The 22,994-nt window shown below is 46.6% G+C and overlaps 1 protein-coding gene across 2 annotated transcripts in view; it reads right to left on the bottom strand.

Annotated features, from left to right (window-relative positions):
- The window catches only part of ACACA (acetyl-CoA carboxylase alpha), a 483,059-nt gene that overhangs the window by 71,340 nt on the left and 388,725 nt on the right, over nucleotides 1–22,994 (bottom strand). For both annotated transcript variants that reach the window (XM_077295311.1, XM_077295310.1), the window contains exon 49: nucleotides 7,256–7,352. In XM_077295311.1, the coding sequence (XP_077151426.1) occupies nucleotides 7,256–7,352 (97 nt within the window). The remainder of the gene's footprint in view (nucleotides 1–7,255; nucleotides 7,353–22,994) is intronic.

Here is a 22,994-nt window from a genome sequence, read left to right as displayed (position 1 = left end):
AGCTTTGATGCTATTTTTCATCAAAAACAGTGTTACTAAGAACCCTGTGTTATTTAAATGCACTTTTGCTTTTTACTTATTTAGTTATAGCAGGGTTTATGTTCATTTTGCTTCTTGTAGGTTTTGTATGCTTTATGGCCAAAGTGAACATGTGTTCCAGGCTCTGAAGAGGATGATGCCTCGAAGAGAACTCAGCCTCCGGAGATGGTTTTACATGAAAGGAATTTACCGGCGTGATGTGCAATGGTTAACAGCGTGAAATGTAATGGTTATCACTGTTCCCAGTATGACGTGTAATGGTTACCACTGTTACCAGGGTGATGTGTAATGGGTACCAGTGTGATGTGCAATGGCAGCTCACTGTTCTCCTGATCTCACTGCAGAGCTGTGTTTGATTATAGCTGACACATGTGCAGGTTCCTCTCAGCTCCAGCTTCCAGATCATATGCAGACAGGGCTGTAATGTTCCAATACAGCAGAGCTGAGAGAGAAGCAAAAAATGTATTTGCAAGAAGTTAATTCCTCCTGTATTGTGTTAGTTACTTGTCTCACACTGGTAACTCCCCCTTTTATATAGAACAAGCTCTGGAGGCAGAGTTATCTTCTAAGCACCTCCGCCCCAGAGCCTGAAAAAGGTCATTTATATAAAGTCATAAAAGATGATTTCTCAGCCACAAGGCATCTGATAGGAGACACACAGCGAGGTCTTTTTGTCAGCAGTCAATAGCCCATATTAATAGTTTATAATAATAATAATCTTTCTTTATATAGCGCCACCATATTCCGCAGCGCTTTACAGTTTAACAGTTTCAAACACAACAGTCATAAGTAACAACGTTAACAATACAATGATTAAAGCAAAATAAAACGACCCTGCTCGTGAGAAATTACAATCTACAATGAGGTGGGGGAGATACAAAGTACAGGTGTGTATTTACAATTATGTATTTATAATGATGGTCCAGCCAACTTCAGGGGGTGGGGGATATATGGAAGTAGTGAGTGGGCTACACTCACACACACACATAAAATGACTTTGATTAGTGAACGTAATAGGCCGCTCTGAACAAATGTGTTTTGAGGGAGCGCCTAAAATTATGCAAATTGTGGAAGGTCCTAATATTGGGGTAGAGCATTCCAGGGGATTGGCGCAGCACGGGAGAAGTCTTGGAGTCGGGAGTGGGAAGTACGGATTAGTGCAGAGTTTAGTCAAAATTTGTTTGCAGAGCACAGCGGTTGGCTAGGCCGATAGACCGAAATGAGGAAGGAGATGTTAGGGGATGCCTCACTGTGGAGAACTTTGTGGGTGAGAACAAGTACTTTGAATTGGATTCTATAATGAATGGGCAGCCAGTGTAATGACTGGCGAAGAGCGGACACGTCTGAATACCGATTAGCTGGATGGACAACCCTGGTTGCTGCATTAAGGATAGACTGGAGAGGGGAAAGTCGAGTAAGAGGGAGGCCAATTAATAGAGCATTACAGTAATCCAGGCGGGAGTGGATCAGGGCAACAGTGAGGGTTTTTGTTGTTTCCATGGTGAGAAAAGGGCAGATTCTAGAGATGTTCTTTAGGTGTAAGCGGGCAAGAGATTGTATATGGGTGGTGAAGGAGAGATCGGAGTCAAACAGAACACCCAGACAGCGCACCTGCTGCCAAGGTGTTATTATGGTGCCACCCACAGAGAGGGAAATGTCAGATATAGTTTATATAGATCAAATGTGATGACAAATTCCCTTTAAATATGAACAGGACATGGATGCCATTCGCGTGCTGTATGTGTTTTTCATGGACCCATAGACTTTTATTGGTCCTTGTCAACCATGCTGCTGAAAAAACAACATGTCTCTGAATGTTTTGCATGGACACACGGTCTAATTCCCCCAAAAATAAATTAATAATCAGAGGCATCACAGAAGAGCATATCTTTTCAGCCCTTAGAAAGCAATTTTTCCTCCTATGGAAGCCCCTTCAATGCCCTTTCGTTGTCCCCATAAAGTATGATACCAACAGTAGTGTTCCCCTAAAACACAGCATGATACCCCCACGGTTAATTCTTTAACAGTATCCTCCCACACACAAGGTATAGGGACACTACTTTACCCCCCTTCCCCAACAAAGTGTAGTCACACCAACACAGCATGATGTCCCTAATGTGATCGCCACACAGCCTCCAAGCAGTATAATAGGTCTCCATACAGTATAATGGCCACTACACCGTTCCACTTATGATGGCCCCAACTTAACCATCCACACTGTATAATAGCCCTCACTTTCCCTCCTAAGGGTATAATGGTTCCTACACAGCATGATGGGTCCAACAAAAACCTTCACATTAAATAATTGCTTGCATACAGTATAATGGCCCCTACATAGCCCTCCAAACAGTATAATGGCCCCACATATCCTTGCAAACAGTATAATGCCCCCCACGTCGTCACATAGACAGTATGATGGCCCCTACGTAGCCCTGAAAATAGTATACTGGCCCCCACATAATCCTGCAAACAGTGTAATGGCCTCCTACATAGAGTATAAAGGCCCACACATATACCTGCAAACAGTATAATGCCCCCCCTGCATAAAGCTGCAAACAGTATACCGGCCCCTTAACATACACCAACAAACAGTATTACGGTCCCTTCACCCTTCACACAGACCTGCAAACAGTATAACAGCCCCCATATAGTCCTGCAAACAGTATACTGGACCCCACATAGTCCACCATCTATATATATAATTATCTAAGGGGTACTTCCGTCTGTTTGTCTGTAACTTCCGTAAGGGAAATCCCGGGTCGCTGATGGGTCGCTGCGGGCTGCGACCAATCAGCGATATTGGGGCGGGATTTAAACACTGCTTCACTTTTTATTATTGATGCTGCCTATGCAGCATCAATAGTAAAAATATATAATGTTAAAAATAATAATAAAAAAAAACATTATATTCTCACCTTCCAGCATCCGCGGCACCCTTTCCCGATCCTCGCGACGCTCCGGTCCCAAGATTGCAATGCAGCAATGACTCGAGACCGCTACATCATCACGGGTTATTGCCGCAAGGCATTACTGGGAACGGAGCGTCATGAGGAGCATTGCTAAAGGCCTGGGCAGGATCCGGGGGCCCCCGGAAGGTGAGTACATAACTTTTTTATTTTAATTGTTTTTTTTAACAGGGATATGGTGCCCACATAGCTATATACTGCGTGGGCTGTGTTATATACTGCGTGGGCTGTGTTATATACTGCGTGGGCTGTGTTGTATAATGCGTGGGCTGTGTTGTATAATGCGTGGGCTGTGTTATATACTGCGTGGGCTGTGCAATATACTGCGTGGCTGTGCAATATGCTACATGGGCTGTGTTATATACTACATGGGCTGTGCTATATACTACGTTGGCTGTGCTATATACTACGTTGGCTGTGCTATATACTACATTGGCTGTGCTATATACTACGTGGCTGTTATATACTATGTGGGCTGTGCTATATACTACGTGGGCTGTGTTATATGCTATGTGGGCTGTGAGACTCTTTCGCCCCGGGGCCCTCAAAAACCTGGATCTGGCCCTGGCTTCACTGATTAGTCGCGCCCGGCCGCCCACGAACAATCAGCGACAGACACAGTCCGGCTGCGAATTGGCGCAGGATTAGAACCACGCTTCGCTGATTGGTCATGCCCAGCAGAATCCTGTGTATTCATTGCATTATTGTGAAATCTTCATAAATAAACTACATACATATTCTAGAATACCCGATGCGTTAGAATCGAGCCACCATCTAGTATAGTATAATGGTCCCAACATAGCATACCAAATAGTATAATGACCCTGGAAATAGTATAATTCCCTCACATAACTCTCCATAAAGTATTATGGGCCCCACATATTCTTCTATACAGTATTATGGGCCCCATATAGTCCTCCATACAGTATTATGGGCCCCATATAGTCCTCCATACAGTATTATGGGTGCCATATAGTCCTACATTCATTATTATAGGGCCTATATAGTCCTCCATACATTAAGTTTCATGTAGTCTTCCATACATTATGATAGGTCCCATGTATTCCTCCATACAGTACTATGGGCAAACACATTAAAAATAAATACTTACTTCTCCCGTTTCCCCGCTGCTCCGGTCTCTGCAGTTCATCTTCTAACCCTCTGCACCGCTCAGCATAGTTGGTGCGCTGTAGTGACATCATCACGCCCTCTGCGCTGAGACGCTACAGAGTTCAGACGCAGGAGGGAGTGATCGGAGAGGGAGTGTCAGCGCTGGCACCAGGCCCCTCGACTCATGGGCTCCATAGTAGCCGCGTGGTCTGCCGCCATTGGCGGTACGTCAATGAATGAGTCCTAAGACAGCCTTTCCACTCACACAGTCAGAGTACATGAGCTCTTAGAAACAAACCAATATTCTGCTTCAGATGTTGGAAGGCAGTTTCCCTTCTCTGAAATGCATAATGCAAAGAGGGATTTTGAGTAATAAATCTACGGTATATTACAGGATGTTGGACACAACAATTTGGCATTTGTTTAAAGCAACTTTAAAAGAATATTCACGTGTAATAGACTTTCTGGAAATGTTTTATATAGGAATTGGAAGTATTCTAATTCCAACACCATTATGTATATATTCACACATGCACGTTTTGATTAGGCAGTCTGTGCTTTCACTTTACGGCCGGCAGTCAGTCAGTGCGGGAAGCAGATGGCAAGGGACCTGACGGACACCGGAATGTGAGTATGTACTGTTTGTTTTTTTTTACATTTACGATGGTAACCAGGGTAAACATCGGGTTACTAAGCGCGGCCCTGCGCTTAGTAACCCGATGTTTACCCTGGTTACAAGCGAACACATCGTTGGATCGGTGTCACACACACCGATCCAACGATGACAGCGGGAAAGAAAGTTCCAAACGACCTGCTACGACGTATGATTCTCAGCGGGGTCCCTGATCGCTGCTGCATGTCAGACACAGCGATATCGTATGGATATCGCTGGAACGTCACGAATCGTGCCGTCGTAGCGATCAAAGTGCCACTGTGAGACGGTACCCTAAGACAAAGGTCTTAAACACGGCTGGGCACAGGGTCGGATGGCCATCTGGCAATTCTGGCAAATGCTAGAAGGGCCTGTCTGGTCATGGGCCACCTTGTCTGCTATGTTGTTAACAGAATCAATGTTCTCAAGACACAAATACTGTTAAGAGTTGTGATGAAGCACAAAGTCCCTGACTCCGCCACTTACCCCAGCAGGCCACAGGCATCACTGGAAATATTGGTCTTGTAGTAAATCTTGCTTTCCTCCATCCGGGATATTAGTAATATATCTCATCTGGTGCTTGGGGACAGTGATAACATGGGCCTGTGTGATTTCAAATACCAGGGCTGAATTTCAGTCTGTACCTGGCTGGGTATATTGGACGCATATAGAAAAAAAAATTTAATTTGGGGGGGCCATATTCTATGAAGGACAAAGTGACATTTTTAGTGGCAATACCATTTTTTTTTCAAACTTTTTTATTTTTTTTTAATTTTTTTTTAGAGCTTGTGTTCTTATGGATGTGATGATAAAAAATGTACACTCATGTACACACATATTGTTGTTATGTCCCCATCCAGGTCCCCATATTGTAGTCCTGTCCCCATATCCAGGTCCTCATATTGTAGTTATGCCCCCATCCAGGTTCCCATATTGTAGTCATGTCCCCATCTAGGTCCTCATAATGTATTTATGTCCCTAGGGTTTAGAGTTGGAAATAGAAAAAAAAAGTGAAGCAACGGATGTGGTCAATTCTCTACTAATATCCCCCATCCTGGGGAATATATATTATATACGTTCCCAATCCAGCTATACATGGACCCTCATCCCCATCCTGGTATGCATGGCCCCCCTCATCCACCATCCTGGTATGCATGGCCCCCTCATCGACCATCCTGGTATGCATGGCCCCCTCTTCCCCCATCCTGGTATGCATGGACCCCTCATCCCATCCTGGTATGTGTGGCCCCCCTCATCCCCATCCTGGTATGCATGGCTCCCTCATCCCTTACCTGGTATGCATAGCCCTTCCCTCATCCCTATCCTGTCTAATTATACTCACCTACTCCTGGCGCGGTCCCTGCAGGTCCCTACTTCCCCGGCGCCGCAGCTTCTTCCTGTACTGAGCAGTTACATTGTACCCCGATCATTACAGTAATGAATATGCGGCTCCACCTCCCATAGGGGTGGAGCCGCATATTAATTACTGTAATGAGCGGTAACGGTGACCGCTCAATACAGGAAGAAGCTGTGGCGCTGGGGAAGCAGGGACTGCACCGCACCAGGAGCAGGTGAGTATAACAGGGAGGGGAGCGCAGCGCTGCACGATATTCACCTGTTCATCATTCCGGCGCAGCTCCGTCTTCAGCGTCTTCTGCAGTGACGCTCAGGTCAGAGGGTGCGGTGACGTGGTTAGTGCACGCCCTCTGCCTGAACGTCAGTGCAGAAGACGCTGAAGATGGAGCGGCGCCAGAATGCAGTCAGGTTACTATTGAAAGTGCCGGGGGCCTGAGAGAAGAGAGGTGAGTATGTGATTTTATTTTTTTTTTATCGCAGCAACAGCAAATGGGGCAAGTCTTATGGAGCATCTTATGGGGCCATAATCAACATTTGTGCTGGATTATACAGGGCAAATATCTTTATGGAGCATCTTATGGGGCCATAATCAGCGTTTGTGTAGCACTATATGGCGCAAATATCTTTATGGAGCATCTTATGGGGCCATAATCAAGGTTTGTGCAGCATTATATGGGGCAAATATCTCTATGCAGCATCTTATGGGGTCATAATCAACATTTGTGCAGCATTATATTGGGCAAATGTGTCTAAGGGGCATCTTATGGGGCCATTATTACCCTTTATGCAGGATTATATGGGGCATATTTTAATATGGAGCATCTTATGGGGCCATCATAAATTTTATGGAGCATTATATGGGGCTCCTGATTCAATATGGATATTCAAAAACACTTAACCTACTGATGTCTCAATTAATTTTACTTTTATTGGTATCTATTTTTACTTTTGACATTTACCGGTACCTGCTGCATTTTCCCCCCTAGACTTATACTCGAGTCATTAAGTTTTCCCAGTTTTTTGTGGCAAAATTAGGGGGGTCGGCTTATACTCGAGTATATACGGTAATTAGCAGGACACGGCGTACATGTTGCGTATGGGAGAGTAAGAAACCAAAATATTGTAAACTAACCTTTGCTTCGGAGTCCAGATTAGCCGGATCAGCAGGTGTGCTCAATTCCACTGTCCTTGTTTCTACTGAAACAACCCCTACAGGTATGCCTCCCAGTCTACAGTATGAAAAGAAAACAAGATTAGACTGAAAAGTCACTGATCAGGAGAGCAGAGAAAATGCACAATAATGGGCTATAAGCTTAACGTCTCAGTGTTTTCAGACCATGTCATTCCTGGCTACTACATTTTAGGAGCTGGCTCCTAGAACTGGGGAAGATCTCTCCTATCTAGTCACATATTTTTCTTATCTTCCTAGCTATCTTATCCATCGTTGTTGGTAAAAAAAAAACATAATACACAGCATTTAAGAGACAGCACTATATCAACACTGCTCCAGTTTTCCACACCCTATTTGAATTCCTTCTCACTTTACACAAAGCCATTTCCTTCTTACAGTTATTTCCATCCCTATTTCTCAGATGAAGCAAACAGACTACTTTGATTGCTCCGCTGAGAAGGGAATGCGAAGCAGGGAATGATAGAGAAATAAAAAGTGCTTTCATATTTCCTTGTGCACAGACCATACATTTAGGAAAGAAGATGATGCTCATATAGAGATGTATGCAGAGAGTGTAAAACACCAGTGACTCATGAGAAGCAGAGGCTGCGAAGCGAAAGAATTCCCTCATGCACCCTCTCTGAGTAATAGTCTATTTGTTCTTCGTGTGGAGTTACTTACATTTTTATTGTACTTTTTTCCTATTTAAATGTTAGTAATGAATCTAATGGAAATGGATGGTTTGAGTGATAGGAAGACCTGTGCATATATACATTCATATACACAAACGACTACATTATATATATATATATATATATATATATATATATATATATATACATACATACATACATACATACATACACACACACACACACACACACAGTACAGTCCAAAAGTTTGGACACACCTCATTTAAAGGTGTTTCTGTATTTTCATGACTATGAAAATTGTACATTCACACTGAAGGCATCAAAACTATGAATTAGCACATGTGGAATTACCGTACATACTTAAAAAAGTGTGAAACAACTGAAAATATGTCTTATATTTTAGATTCTTCAAAGTAGCCACTAGCCACCTTTTGCTTTGATGACGGCTTTGCACACTCTTGGCATTCTCTTGATGAGCTTCAAGAGGTAGTCACCGGGAATGGTCTTCCAACAATCTTGAAGGAGTTCCCAGAGATGCTTAGCACTTGTTGGCCCTTTTGCCTTCAATCTGCGGTCCAGCTCACCCCAAACCATCTCGATTGGGTTCAGGTCTGGTGACTCTGGAGGCCAGGTCATCTGGCGTAGCACTCCAGCACTCTCCTTCTTGGTCAAATAGCCCTTACACAGCCTGGAGGTGTGTTTGGGGTCATTGTCCTGTTGAAAAATAAATGATGGTCCAACTAAACGCAAACCGGATGGAATAACATGCCGCTGCAAGATGCTATGGTAGCCATGCTGGTTCAGTATGCCTTCAATTTTGAATAAATCCCCAACAGTGTTCACCAGCAAAGCACCCCCACAACTCCTGTCCATGCTTCATGGTGGGAACCAAGCATGTAGAGTCCATCCGTTCACCTTTCCTGTGTCGCACAAAGACACGGTGGTTGGAACCAAAGATCTCAAATTTTGACTCATCAGACCAAAGCACAGATTTCCACTGGTCTAATGTCCATTCCTTGTGTTCTTTAGTCCAAACAAGCCTCTTCTGCTTGTTGCCTGTCCTTAGCAGTGGTTTAGTAGCAGCTATTTTACCATGAAGGCCTGCTGCACAAAGTCTCCTCTTAACAGTTGTTGTAGAGATGCGTCTGCTGCTAGAACTCTGCGTGGCATTGACCTGGTCTCTAATCTGAGCTGCTGTTAACCTGCGATTTCTGAGGCTGGTGACTCGGATAAACTTATCCTCAGAAGCAGAGGAGACTTTTGGTCTTCCTTTCCTGGGGCGGTCCTCATGTGAGCCAGTCTCTTTGTAGCGCTTGATGGTTTTTGCCACTGCACTTGGGGACACTTTCAAAGTTTTCCAAATTTTTCGGACTGACTTTCATTTCTTAAAGTAATGATGGCCACTCGTTTTTCTTTACTTAGCTGCTTTTTTCTTGCCACAATACAAATTCTAACAGTCTATTCAAAAGGAATGTCAGCTGTGTATCCACCAGACTTCTGCACAACACAACTGATGGTCCTAACCCCATTTATAAGGCAAAAAATCCCACTTACTAAACCTGAATGGGCACATCTGTGAAATGAAAACCATTCCCGGTGACTACCTCTTGAAGCTCATCAAGAGAATGCCAAGAGTGTACAAAGCAGTCATCAAAGTAAAAGGTGGCTACTTTGAAGACCCTAGAATATAAGACATATTTTCGGTTGTTTCACACTTTTTTGTTAAGTATATAATTCCACGTGTTAATTCATAGTTCTGATGCCTTCAGTGTGAATGTACAATTTTCATAGTCATGAAAATACAGAAAAATCTTTAAATGAGAAGGTGTGTCCAAACTTTTGCTCTGTACTGTTCTTAACCCCTTCCCGACATGTGACGGAATAGTACGTCACATGTCGGGACCCCCGCTTTGATGTGCGCTCCGGCGGTGAGCGCACATCAAAGTCGCGACATGTCAGCTGTTTTTTACAGCTGACATGTGCGCGCAATAGCGGCGGGTGAAATCGCGATCACCCGCCGCTATTAACTAGTTAAATGCCGCTGTCAAACGCAGACAGCGGCATTTAACTACCGCATCCGGCCGTGCGGCCGGATATGAGCGCATCGCCGACCCCTGTCACATGATCGGGGGTCGGCGATGCTCCTCCATTGTAACCATAGAGGTCCTTGAGACCTCTATGGTTACTGATTGCCGGTGGCTGTGAGCGCCCCCCTGTGGTCGGCGCTCACAGCACACCTGCATTTCAGCTACATAACAGCGATCTGATGATCGCTGTTATGTAGCAGAGCCGATCGGGCTGTGCCTGCTTCTAGCCTCCCATGGAGGCTATAGAAGCATGGCAAAAGTAAAAAAAAAAAGTTTTAAAAAATGTGAAAAAAATAAAAAAAACATAAAAGTTTAAATCACCCCCCTTTCGCCCCAATCAAAATAAATCAATAAAAAAAACCAAAAACCTACACATATTTGGTATCGCCGCGTTCAGAATCGCCCGATCTATCAATTAAAAAAAAGCATTAACCTGATCGCTAAATGGCGTAATGAGAAAAAAATTCGAAACGCCAGATTTACGTTTTTTTGGTCGCCACGACATTGCATTAAAATGCAATAACGGGCGATCAAAAGAACGTATCTACACCAAAATGCTATAATTAAAAACGCCAGCTCGGCACGCAAAAAATAAGCCCTCACCTGACCCCAGATCACGAAAAATGGAGACGCTACGAGTATCGGAAAATGGCGCAATTTTGTTTTGTTTTGTTTTTTGCAAAGTTTGGAATTTTTTTTCACCACTTAGGTGAAAAATAACCTAGTCATGTTAGGTGTCTATGAACTCGTAGTGACCTGGAGAATCATAATGGCAGGTCAGTTTTAGCATTTAGTGAACCTAGCAAAATAGGCAAGCAAAAAACAAGTGTGGGATTGCACTTTTTTTGCAATTTCACTGCACTTGGAATTTTTTTCCCGTTTTCTAGTACACGACATGCTAGAACCAATGATGTCGTTCAAAAGTACAACTCGTCCCGCAAAAAATAAGCCCTCACATGGCCAAATTGACGGAAAAATAAAAAAGTTATGGCTCTGGGAAGGAGGGGAGCGAAAAACGAAAACGGAAAAAGCTCCGGGGGTGAAGGGGTTTAATATATACTTACCTTGTAATGTCTTCACATCTTGTTCTGTCCAGATACGTCCGGCTCCCAGAATTCCAAGCGGCGGATGTTCACTGGCCGCCATATTGGGACACCCAAGTGATGGGTGTCTCAATATGGAAACTGCTGGTGGTACCAGCCTCTTGTGCGTTACCACCAGGGGAACACCGTCACACCACACACACACCGTATACGTTGTACGCACCACACACACACTGCATACGCCGTACGCGCCACACACACTGTATACGCCATACGCAGCCTCTTGTGTGGTACCACTAGTGGAACACCGTCGCTAACACGCCGCCGCCGGGATCAGCCAAATGATTCACTGAACACCGCCATCTTTGTACAGGAGGAGCGCATGCGCAGTTTTAATATGACCGCCGCTATCTGTATGCACAAAGATGGCGGCGATCTGATTTACTGCACCTGCGGGAATTCCATGCACACGGGTGAGAGAGACAGAGCACAGGGGGGAGACAGCTCAAATGAGACAGCACATGAGGGGAGAACACAGCACAGGAATGAGATAGACAGCAGACAAGGGGGATAGCACATGGGGTAGACAGGTCAAAGAAGAGAGCACAGGATGGGAGAAGTCAGCATATGGGGAAAGAGAGAGTGGATAGGTGAGTGAGCACATGAGGGGAGAGATTCTCAATGCTGCAAAGCCTGCCCCCATCGTGACATTACCGCCTTCCGGATGTGATAGCATTGGGCCTCCATCTTGTATATACGGTACATATTTACATATACACACACACATATATATGCATTGGACATTTCTGTAGGCACAGAGACATTAAATTCTGTATACTTTTATTATCCCTTATCTTTATTTATTCATGTATAATTGTAACTATTATTCTAGATAAATCTCTTATTAATTCAAATCAAATGTGAAGATGGGTTGCCTGCAAATAGCTGTCACGCACAGTGTAGGAAATACTAAGTGCAACATGATAGAATAAGGGGAAGGGAACACAACACTAGGGAAGGGGGAATTGAGACCCCCTAGGCAGATCTAACATCACACTGTCTGCCCTAACATCCCTATATAGGTTCTGCACCTATCACCGAACAGGATACCTAAACCCTGCCGGACCCTAGCAGTAAGCCCTGCTTAAGGATAGAGAGGATGAGCACTAGTCAATTCCCAATACCACTACAGACAGATGGGATACACAAACAAGGTGAACACCACCATGTGAAAAAAAAAATCCTGTGTCAAAATTTTCCACAGCCTTAAGGCTAACATTTAGAAAAGTTTTTAACTAAATGTATATATAGTCAAGGAAAGCTAGTTACATATGGTGTCTGTGTCCTCTGTCAGGCGCATACACCCTGGAGGTCAGTGCCCAACAGTGGCCACAGTCAGGATTGATTCCTATACATCCATTACAGGAGCCCACTGTAAATAAAAGTATACAACATGCTATATGTCTTATGTAGTTACTAGTGATGAGCGAATATACTTGTCACTCGAGATTTCCCGAGCACGCTCGCGTGTCCTCCGAGTATTTTTTAGTGCTCGGAGTTTTAGTTTTTAGCGCCGCAGTTGAATGATTTACATCTGTTAGCCAGCATAAGTACATGTGGGGGTTGCCTGGTTGCTGGGAATCCCCACACGTACTTATGCTGGCTAGCAGATGTAAATCATGTGGGGGTTGTCTGGTTGCTAGGGAATCCCCACATGTACTTATGCTGGCTAACAGATGTAAATCATTCAGCTGCAGCGCTAAAAACTAAAACTAAGAGACCTAAAAAATACTCGGAGGACACCCAAGCGTGCTCGGGAAGGCTCGAGTAACGAGTATACTCGCTCATCACTAATAGTTACCCTCTTTATAAGGCCAAGTGCTGTTTGAGTATATGCTCCGAACAGTGAAAACAGGTGCAGCTTGTGCCTAGCCTATGAAAGCTTAGACGCATACCTGGGATCTAAGGGAACGTTACAGTATAAGTCAGGAAAAGCTCAAGACTTACACTCTAAGCTAAGGGAATAGATATAGTGGCAATATAGCCGAAGGCAAACATTAAAGGTCACTGTGAAATGCAAATACTAGTACATTACAACTGACATGTTCCAAACCAATTACAGCTCTGGAGCAAATCCTCAAAGGGATTGAGACCATGCTTCCAGTGATGTATCACTGGGCCGCTTGCTGCAGTTTTGCTAGAATCCCATTTTATCTATTGCAGATCTAGCAGTTTTCTGAATGCTGAGCTCTGTATAACCCCACACACACCAGTTATTAGCAGCCAGTTTTTTATGTATGCTATGTATAGGCAGATAGCTGCCAATCAGTGGTGGCAGCATGGTTATACGACGTTAATCAATATGGAGGATAAGGCTATGTGCACACGTAGGAAATTTTCTGCCCTAAATCTGCATCTGCAGATTTGATGCAGTTTCTGTGCAGTTTCTATGCAGTTTCTATGCAGTTTATACGCAGATTCTATGCAGTTTCTGTGCAGTTTCTATGCAGTTTCTATGCAGTTTCTATGCAGTTTCTGTGCAGTTTCTGTGCAGTTTCTGTGCAGTTTCTGTGCAGTACAATGTAAATCAATGGGGAGAAAAAAAAAGCTGTGCACATGGTGCAGAAAAATCTGCAGCAGAAACGCTGCAGAACTGCACAAAAGAAGCGACGTGCACTTCTTTGAAATCTGCAGCGTTTCTGCGCAGATTTTTCTGCACCATGTGCACAGCTTTTTTTTTTCCCCATTGATTTACATTGTACTGTAATTTACAGTGCAGTTCTGCAGCGTTTCTGCAGCAGAAAAATCTGCTGCAGTTCTGCACCAATTCTGCACTAAATCTGCATCGTGTGCACATACCCTTAATTGCAGCAGGGTTACTAGTCCTCTAGTGATAATAATCTGCTGATAAAATGGATTTAATCCAAACTGCAACAGTAGCACAGTGAGTGACATAGCTGGAATCAGGGTCTTTGTCTCTACATTATGATGTTTTCAGATTAGGTGGAAAAAACCTGATGAAAGTTTCACATTAAATCACAGGATGTTGCATAGTGAAATTAATAAAATAATTGTGTTTCCAAAGTTGTTCCCAAACTTCTTCCATTTAAAGGGAACCTGTCACCTCGTTTTGCCGTTATAAGATGCGACCACTGCCTTTCAGGGCTTATCTACAGCATTCTATAATGCTGTAGATAAGCCCCCGGGCCGACCTGAAAGAGAAGAAAAACAAGTTTTATTATACTCACCCGGGGGCAGTCTGGTCCGATGGGTGTCGCAGGTCCTGGGTCCAGCGCCTCCCATCTTCATGCAGTGTCGTCATCCTGCTTGCTTCGTGCCGCGCTCCTGCACAGGCGTAGTGATCTGCCCTGTTGAGGGCAGAGTAACGTAATGCAGTGCGCAGGTGCCGGGAAAGGTCAGATAGGCCCAGCGCCTGCACACTGTAGTACTTTGCTCTGCCCTCACCAGGGCAGATCAGTACGCCTGCACAGGAGCGTGGCACGAAGCAAGCAGGATGACGACATCGCAAGATGGGAGGCGTCGGACCCGGGACCTGTGACTCCCATCGGCCTGGACCACCCCCGGGTGAGTATAATAAAACTTGTTTTTCTTCTCTTTCAGGTCGGACCGGCGGCTTATCTACAGCATTATACACTGTGTTCCCAGTTATTATGCAAATTGGATTTAAGTGTCAAAACGATTTAATTGTTTTGTTTTTCAAATAAACTCAAGGATGGTATTGTGTCTCAGGGCTCGATGGATCACTGAAATCAATCTTAAACACATGTGATAATTGGTTTTCCAGGTGATTCTAATTAAAGGAAAACTACTTAAAAATGATGTTCCACATTATTAAGCAGGCCACAGTTTTCAAGTAACATGGGAAAGAAATATATAATTTGTAAAGCGCTGCGGAATATGTTGGCGCTATATAAATAAAATTATTATTATTATTATTATTATTATTATTAAAGAAAAAGGATCTCTCTGCTGCCGAAAAGCATCAAACAGTGCAATGCGTTGGTCAAGGGATGAAAACATTAGATATTTCTTGAAAATTTAAGCGTGATCATCTTACTGTTAAGAGATTTGTGGCTGGAGTATTCACGGGGGCATGGCTTAGCGGGAGATGTAAGAGGACGTGGATCGGATCTCTCCCTGCTGCCCGAACGGGGATTCATACATACCGGAGGCGCCGCCAAACGCCAAATACCGGGGGGAGAGCTCCTGAGCATACGGGGAGCAGAGGGAACCGGCCGCACTGCGAGAACGGCACGGTATGACACGCAGGAGGCAGAAGGAGGTCGGGATGGCAGGCAGCACGCGCTCCCAAGATGGCGCCGGCAGCGCTGTGGAAGAAGCGGCAAGGGCTGATGCTGCATACCAGAGGCGGCTTGAAGTGATCGCCAGGCTGGAGCAGTTCGCCAGAACAGAGGACTCAGAGCGTCTGATGCAGGGAGCCGGTGGAGAGGTAACAGGAGGAGCGGTAGATATGGGGGGGCAGGTGGATGTGAGGTCTGGGGCTCAGGCAGAGGGGATGGTGAGCGGAGCCTCCACAGCACATATTACAGCACCAACTATGAGGAATGCTTCACTGACTGTGGTAGCTGAACCAACCCAGGATTATGCTGCACAGATGGAGTCTGTGAGAGATGAGGGGGCTGGGGAGCCAACCCTGAAAGACATATTTTCTGCAGTACTATTCTGTAAGACTGCACTGACAACCCTAACTGCCCAGGTGGATGATCTTAAAGGGGAAGTTACCTCTTTTCGCTCGGCTATGCACAAGATGGAAGGGAGAGTTGAAATGCTGGCGGAACGTGTGGGAGGTGCAGAAGATCAAATTGCTGAATTGGCAAAAAGAGAGAAAAAATATGTCCAGCGCATTGCGGAGTTGGAACTTAAAACTGACGATTTGGAGAATCGTTCGCGCAGGAATAATTTGAGAATTGTAGGTGTGCCCGAAAAGACCGAAGGAAACAACCCCACTGACTTTATTGAGACATGGCTGAAAACTAAGGTTGGAGGGGACAGTCTCACTAAATTATTTGCAGTAGAGAGAGCTCACCGGGTGCCGACCAGACCTCTGCCCCCTGGCTCCGCCCCACGGACCTTTCTAGCCAAAATCCTAAATTACAGAGACCGAGATATTTTGCTAAGGAAAGCCAGAAATATGGAGGAATTAACTATTGATGGCAACCGAATATCTCTATACCCTGATTATTCCACAGTTGTACAGAAGCTCAGGATGAAGTTTGGAGAGGCAAAAAGACGCTTACGTGAACTGGGCCTGGTTTATTCTATGCTATATCCAGCTAAACTACGTGTGGTGGCCATGGAAAAGGTTCACTTTTTTCAAAATCCTGAGGAGGTGTCTCATTGGCTGGATTTGAATGCTAAACGTATTGGAGCAGAAAAGATCCGCTGAGGAACATCAGACGTGAACTTCAGGCTGTTGTGATAGCTGTGGGAGGGGAAGAAAATTGAGTTGTTGATTTATTCTGGTTTATTACTAGAGGAATCTGATATGTGGTTCCTGTGCGTTAAAGTTGTGTTCGGCGGCGCAACTGTTTATATATTCTGTTTTAAAGGGCGGAGGGAGGAACGACTGAAGGAGAGGGTTAAACTCATTGGGAGCTGGTGTTGGCTATTGAGCCACTGTTGAGACTGCGAAAGTGCGTTCCCCTTTCTCATACAGAGAGGGAGTAGGAGACTTTTTCTTGATTGGTAAAAAGTTTTGGGGGGTCTTGGGGGAGGAAGTTATTGAGGGAAGGGAAGGGTAAGGTTAGGGTTTTGTTTTGTATAATGAGGATTTGGGAGGGAGTTTTGGGTAGGTGGGACCAGGTTGGGGGGCTAAGGGAGACCAACGGAAGGAAGCTGAGCAGTTCTACCATTATGCAAAATGATGGGGGATAAAGTAAAAATTTTGAGCTGGAACATTAGGGGTCTATCGAATGATACCAAACGTAATGCTATCTTGCAATATAGTTTGAAGCAGGGACCCTCGCTGATATGCCTTCAAGAGACTCATTTAGTAAAAGAAAAGACGGGTTTATTGCAGAAAAGATGGGTGAGGAAGGCATATCATGCGACATTCTCGGCCTATGCTAGAGGAGTGTCAATACTTGTACATACAAGCGTATCGTTCGAGGAGGTAGAGGTGGTAATAGATCGTGACGGACAATACGTATTCCTTGTGTGTAAGATATATGCTAAGTTGTTGTGTGTCGTGTCGGTGTATATTCCTCCACCGTACTCAGGGAAAAAACTACAGGAAATCCTAAATCTATCCGGCAGGTGGGGAGGAGTTCCGTTACTTATAATGGGAGACATGAACAATATTATTGATGATCACTGGGATAGGGGGCAGCATGCTAGGTTAAGGACGGAGGGGAATTTGACAGCATTTGGTAGCTATTTAAAAGAGGTGGCATAGAGGGACTTGTGGAGAGTTCGTAATAATGACATATACTGTTTCTCCTGTTACTCGGCGACATATGGCTCTCTATCCAGGATTGATTTGGCTCTGGGTAATGAAGGAATGGATAGGATGGTACAGGAGATAGACTATATGCCTAGAATACTATCGGATCATAGTCCATTGGTAGTGACTCTGCAAATTGAAGGCCCTGGGGAGGCAGTTAAATTGGGGTGGAAAATTAACCCTTTCTGGTTAAAAATTCTTGATATGGGAAAGATCGGGGAAGAGATAGGGGAATTTTTTAAATTTAATGATGGTAGTGCAGCGAAGCATGTGGTATGGGACACCATGAAAGCTTATTTGAGGGGAATATTATCTAAAGAGATTACTAGGCATAAAACAAAAACAAGGGAGTCCGACAAAATTATACTGGAGGAATTGAAGGCAGCGGAGGCTGAATTGAGTAATGTGCGCATTCAGGACACCATGAACCGTATGAAGATGGCCAAGGAGGAGGTTAACAAACTACATTTACGCAAAGCAGAGAGGGCGAGAGCTTTCCAAAAAGAGGCATTTTATGCGGAAGGGGAGAAAGTAGGTCATCTACTGTCGGTGATAACATCTGCTCAGAGGGACTCGACACATGTACACGCTCTGAAACTAGCAAATGGTAATATTGTAACACAGGGGGCCCAAATTTTGGAGGGGTTTAAGGGATTTTATAGTGATTTATATCAGTGGCGTAGGAAGGGGGGTGCGGGGGGGCGGGCCGCCCCGGGCGGCACAATGCCGGGGGCGGCTCCGACCCAGAGAGGAGGAGGAAGAAAAAAAAAAAAAGAGACGCGGGCCCTTTAAATCTTCGGGCGGCGCCGACCGCCGCCACGACCAGCCCCCCCCCTCCCGGTGCCAGCGCTGGCATTGGGCCCCCCTTTAATACTCACCTCTCCTGGTTCCTGCGGCAGCTGCAAAGTCTTCGGCACCCTCTGACTCTGCGACGTCTCAGGGCAGAGGGTGCGATGACGTCATCACTGCGCGCTCAGCCTCTTTGTCCTGAGCGTTGCATAATGCAGAGCCGGAGAGACGCTGAGTGCACGGGACCTGCGCTGGGAACGGGAGAGGTGAGGATTTTACTTTTTTTTTTTTTTCCTTTATGTCTGACTCAGACAGACTGGGGGCAATATGCTGGTGACACACTGGGGGCAATATGCTGGAGACACACTGGGGGCAATATGCTGGAGACACACTGGGGGCAATATGCTGGAGACACACTGGGGGCAATATGCTGGAGACACACTGGGGGCAATATGCTGGAGACACACTGGGGGCAATATGCTGGAGACACACTGGGGGCAATATGCTGGAGACACACTGGGGGTAATATGCTGGAGACAGACTGGGGGCAATATGCTGGAGACAGACTGGGGGCAATATGCTGGAGACAGACTGGGGGCAATATGCTGGAGACAGACTGGGGGCAATATGCTGGAGACAGACTGGGGGCAATATGCTGGAGACAGACTGGGGGCAATATGCTGGAGACAGACTGGGGGCAATATGCTGGAGACAGACTGGGGGCAATATGCTGGAGACAGACTGGGGGCAATATGCTGGAGACAGACTGGGGGCAATATGCTGGAGACAGACTGGGGGCAATATGCTGGAGACAGACTGGGGGCAATATGCTGGAGACAGACTGGGGGCAGATTGCTGGACACACTGGGGGCAATGCTGGACACTGGGGCAGATTGCTGGACACACTGGGGCAATGCTGGACACACTGGGGGCAATGCTGGACACACTGGGGGCAATGCTGGACACACTGGGGGCAATGCTGGACACACTGGGGCAGATTGCTGGACACACTGGGGGCAATGCTGGACACTGGGGCAGATTGCTGGACACACTGGGGGCAATGCTGGCCACTGGGGCAGATTGCTGGACACACTGGGGGCAATGCTGGACACTGGGGCAGATTGCTGGACACACTGGGGGCAATGCTGGACACTTGGGGCAATGCTGGACACTGGGGCAGATTGCTGGACGCACTGGGGGCAGATTGCTGGACGCACTGGGGGCAGATTGCTGGACGCACTGGGGGCAGATTGCTGGACGCACTGGGGGCAGATTGCTGGACGCACTGGGGGCAGATTGCTGGACGCACTGGGGACAGATTGCTGGACGCACTGGGGACAGATTGCTGGACGCACTGGGGACAATGCTGGCCACTGGGGCAGATTGCTGGACACACTGGGGGCAATGCTGGACACTGGGGCAGATTGCTGGACACACTGGGGGCAATGCTGGACACTGGGGCACATTGCTGGACACACTGGGGGCAATGCTGGACACAGGCAGATTGCTGGACACACTGGGGGCAATGCTGGACACTGGGGCAGATTGCTGGACGCACTGGGGGCAATGCTGGACACACTGGGGGCAATGCTGGACACTGCGCCTGTGCGGCCGCCCTGCTTGTGAATCCCAGCCCTGCACTCTGCATAATGCATAACACACTGTGGGGCTGGGATTACCAAGGTGGGTGGCCGCACAGGCCTGGCTGTGACGTCAGACGGCCAGAGCTCTCTGCGCCTGCACCAAACAGCGATACACAGCGCAGGCACCGGATTTCATGGGTAAACAGTGCTGAGGAGGCGGTGCCCGGCGTTGAATGACGGCAATGGGGGGGGCGCCAAACTCGGAATCAGCCCCAGGCGGCAAAAGCTCTAGCTACGCCAGTGATTTATATGCATCGCATACGGGGCAAGGGGAAAATGAAATTAATAGATTTCTAGAGGCGGCAAAATTACCGTATTGTTCGCATTGTAAGACGCTCCGGATTATAAGACGCACCCCAAATTTTGAGGAGAAAAATAGGAAAAAACTTTTTTTAATAAATTGGTGGGGCGTCTTATAATCCATGCGTCTTATTACTTACCAGGGGTTGTGGCTGCGGTGGATCAGGGTCCCAGGGTCGTTGCTGGAGGCAGGAGTGGATCATTGCTGCAGGCTGGGATGAGGAGGTCTGCAGGGGGGCTCCTATGCAGCAGGCTGGGATGAGGGGGTCTGCAGGGGGGCTCCTGTGCAGCAGGCTGGGATGAGGGGGTCTGCAGGGGGGCTCCTGTGCTGCAGGGGGGCTCCTGTGCTGCAGGCTGGGATGAGGCAGTCTGCAGGGGGGCTCCTGTGCTGCAGGCTGGGATGAGGCAGTCTGCAGGGGGGCTCCTGTGCTGCAGGCTGGGATGAGGCGGTCTGCGGGGGGGCTCCTGTGCTGCAGGGGGGCTTCAGGGCTGCAGGGCTGTTTCCGGTGCTGCGGGGGCTCTGCCGACATATTGTGAAAGGCCAGAGCCCCCTGGCAGTTCGTCCATGTATTCCTGTATGACTGACTCCGGGAAAATGGCCGCCGGAATCTCGAGAGATGAGATCTCAGCGCTGAAATCTCATCTCCCGAGATTTCGGCGGCCATTTTCCTGGAGTCAGTCATACAGGAAGGAACGCATGGACGAACTGCCGGGGGGCTCTGGTCTTTCACAAAATGTCGCCAGAGCCCCCGCAGCACCGGAGTAGCAGCGGCCAATTGCGGTGGCGGGCGGCAGCAGCAGCGGTGGTGGGCGGCAGCAGCAGCGGGCGGCAGCGGACACCCCCTCATCCCAGCCTGTAACGGTAAGCGGTATATCTGCTTTCTAAGACGCACCCCCATTTCCCCCCCAAATTTGGGGGAAATAAAGTGCGTCTTACAAAGCGGAAAATACGGTACCTAGGCTGGAAGCTGAGGAAAGAGATTTGTTAGATAGGCCGCTTACGGTGGAGGAGTTGGAGGGTGCTTTGAGGTCGATGGCAGGGGGGGAAGGCTCCGGGGGCTGACGGCGTCCCTGTTGAGATATATGATGTCCTTTCTGAAGAGTTGTTGACCAGATTGTTGGGGGTGTTTGAGGAGTCACTGGAGAGGGGAATATTGCCTGCTTCCATGAGCGAGGCCACTATTGTGGTCATTCCTAAACCTGATAAAAACCCACGGTTGCCGGAGTCATACAGACCGATATCACTTCTGACAACAGATGTTAAGATTCTGGCTAAGGCCTTGGCGAACAGACTGACTCAGGTGATAAAAAAGGTGGTTCATTCGGACCAGTCCGGCTTTATGCCTAATAAATCCACTGCCATCAACTTGAGAAGGCTATTCCTCAATATGCAGATACCGGCGGAGAATGCTGGTAGGAGGGTAGTAGTTTCCCTCGACGCACATAAAGCCTTCGATAGTATAGAATGGCATTACCTGTGGTCGGTTCTGGGTCGCTTTGGGTTTGGGCCAGTTTTTGTGTCATGGGTGAGACTCCTATACTCCTCTCCAGTGGCTAAACTTAGGGTGAACAACGCACTGTCGGAGAGCTTTCAGCTCTTTCGAGGTACTCGGCAGGGGTGCCCGTTGTCCCCGTTGCTATTTGCTCTGGCAGTGGAACCACTGGCAGCGGCTATCAGAAGGTCTCAAATAGTAAAGGGGTTTGTGTATGGGCAAATGGAGGAGAAAGTTGCTCTATATGCAGATGATATTTTGCTTTTTCTTGAGGACCCTGGGGAGTCTTTAGGAAATGTGATTTCATTAATTGAAGGATTTGGGCAAATTTCTGGATTGATTATCAACTGGGATAAATCAAGTGTTATGCAGGTGGATAGGGAAGTAGATTGTACGAGGGAGGTGGAGCAGAATACGAAATTAAGGGTGGTGACGCAATTTAAATATCTGGGGATTCAGGTTTCTCTGCCCTTAACCAGATTTGAGGAACTTAATCTTGAGCCTTTAATAAACAAACTACGCGTCAAAATCACAGCTTGGAATAAGCTACATTTGTCGGTGGTGGGTAGAGTAAACCTACTTAAGATGGTGGTGATGCCACAGGTTTTGTACATTTTGCATAACTCTCCGGTATGGATCCCTCTGACCAGATTTCGAAAACTACGATCATTATTTGGGGAATTGGCGTGGGGTGGGAAGAACCCTAGAATTAGGCAGGAGATACTGCAGAGGCCTAAAGATGAGGGGGGACTTGCCCTGCCTAATCCCTAGTTATACTTTTTATCTGCGCAAAGCCAACATCTTAGGGGTTGGGGGGATGGACTTGAGAAAGGTCAGGGACATAGTAGCTTGGTACATATAATTGGCAGGTGGCCCTTGGGTCAGGGTTTTGAAGCTGGCATATTTAAGAAGTTGGGAACTTGTTTTCACACCATAAATTTGATCCATAAGGTATGGCAGATGATTAAACGTATAAGGGGGGTTGTGAAATTCACTGAGTTTTCGCCTATATGGGATAACCTCTCTTTTCAAGAATTTAATCATATGGAAGGAATGGGAGAGTGGAGGGAAAAAGGCATTGGGTTGATAGGTCAGTTGATTCACAACAGGAATCTTAAATCTTTTGGTATGCTGCAGCAGGAATTCCATTTCCCGGGGTTAAAGTTGTATCAATATAGAAGGGTTCAGCACGCATTTCAGGCACAAAA

The sequence above is a fragment of the Ranitomeya variabilis genome, chromosome 3 (assembly GCF_051348905.1).
Source record: "Ranitomeya variabilis isolate aRanVar5 chromosome 3, aRanVar5.hap1, whole genome shotgun sequence".
NCBI classification, from domain to species: domain Eukaryota; kingdom Metazoa; phylum Chordata; class Amphibia; order Anura; family Dendrobatidae; genus Ranitomeya; species Ranitomeya variabilis.
Note: the sequence above shows the minus strand (reverse complement) of the source record. Positions and strands in the feature narration are given on the sequence as shown.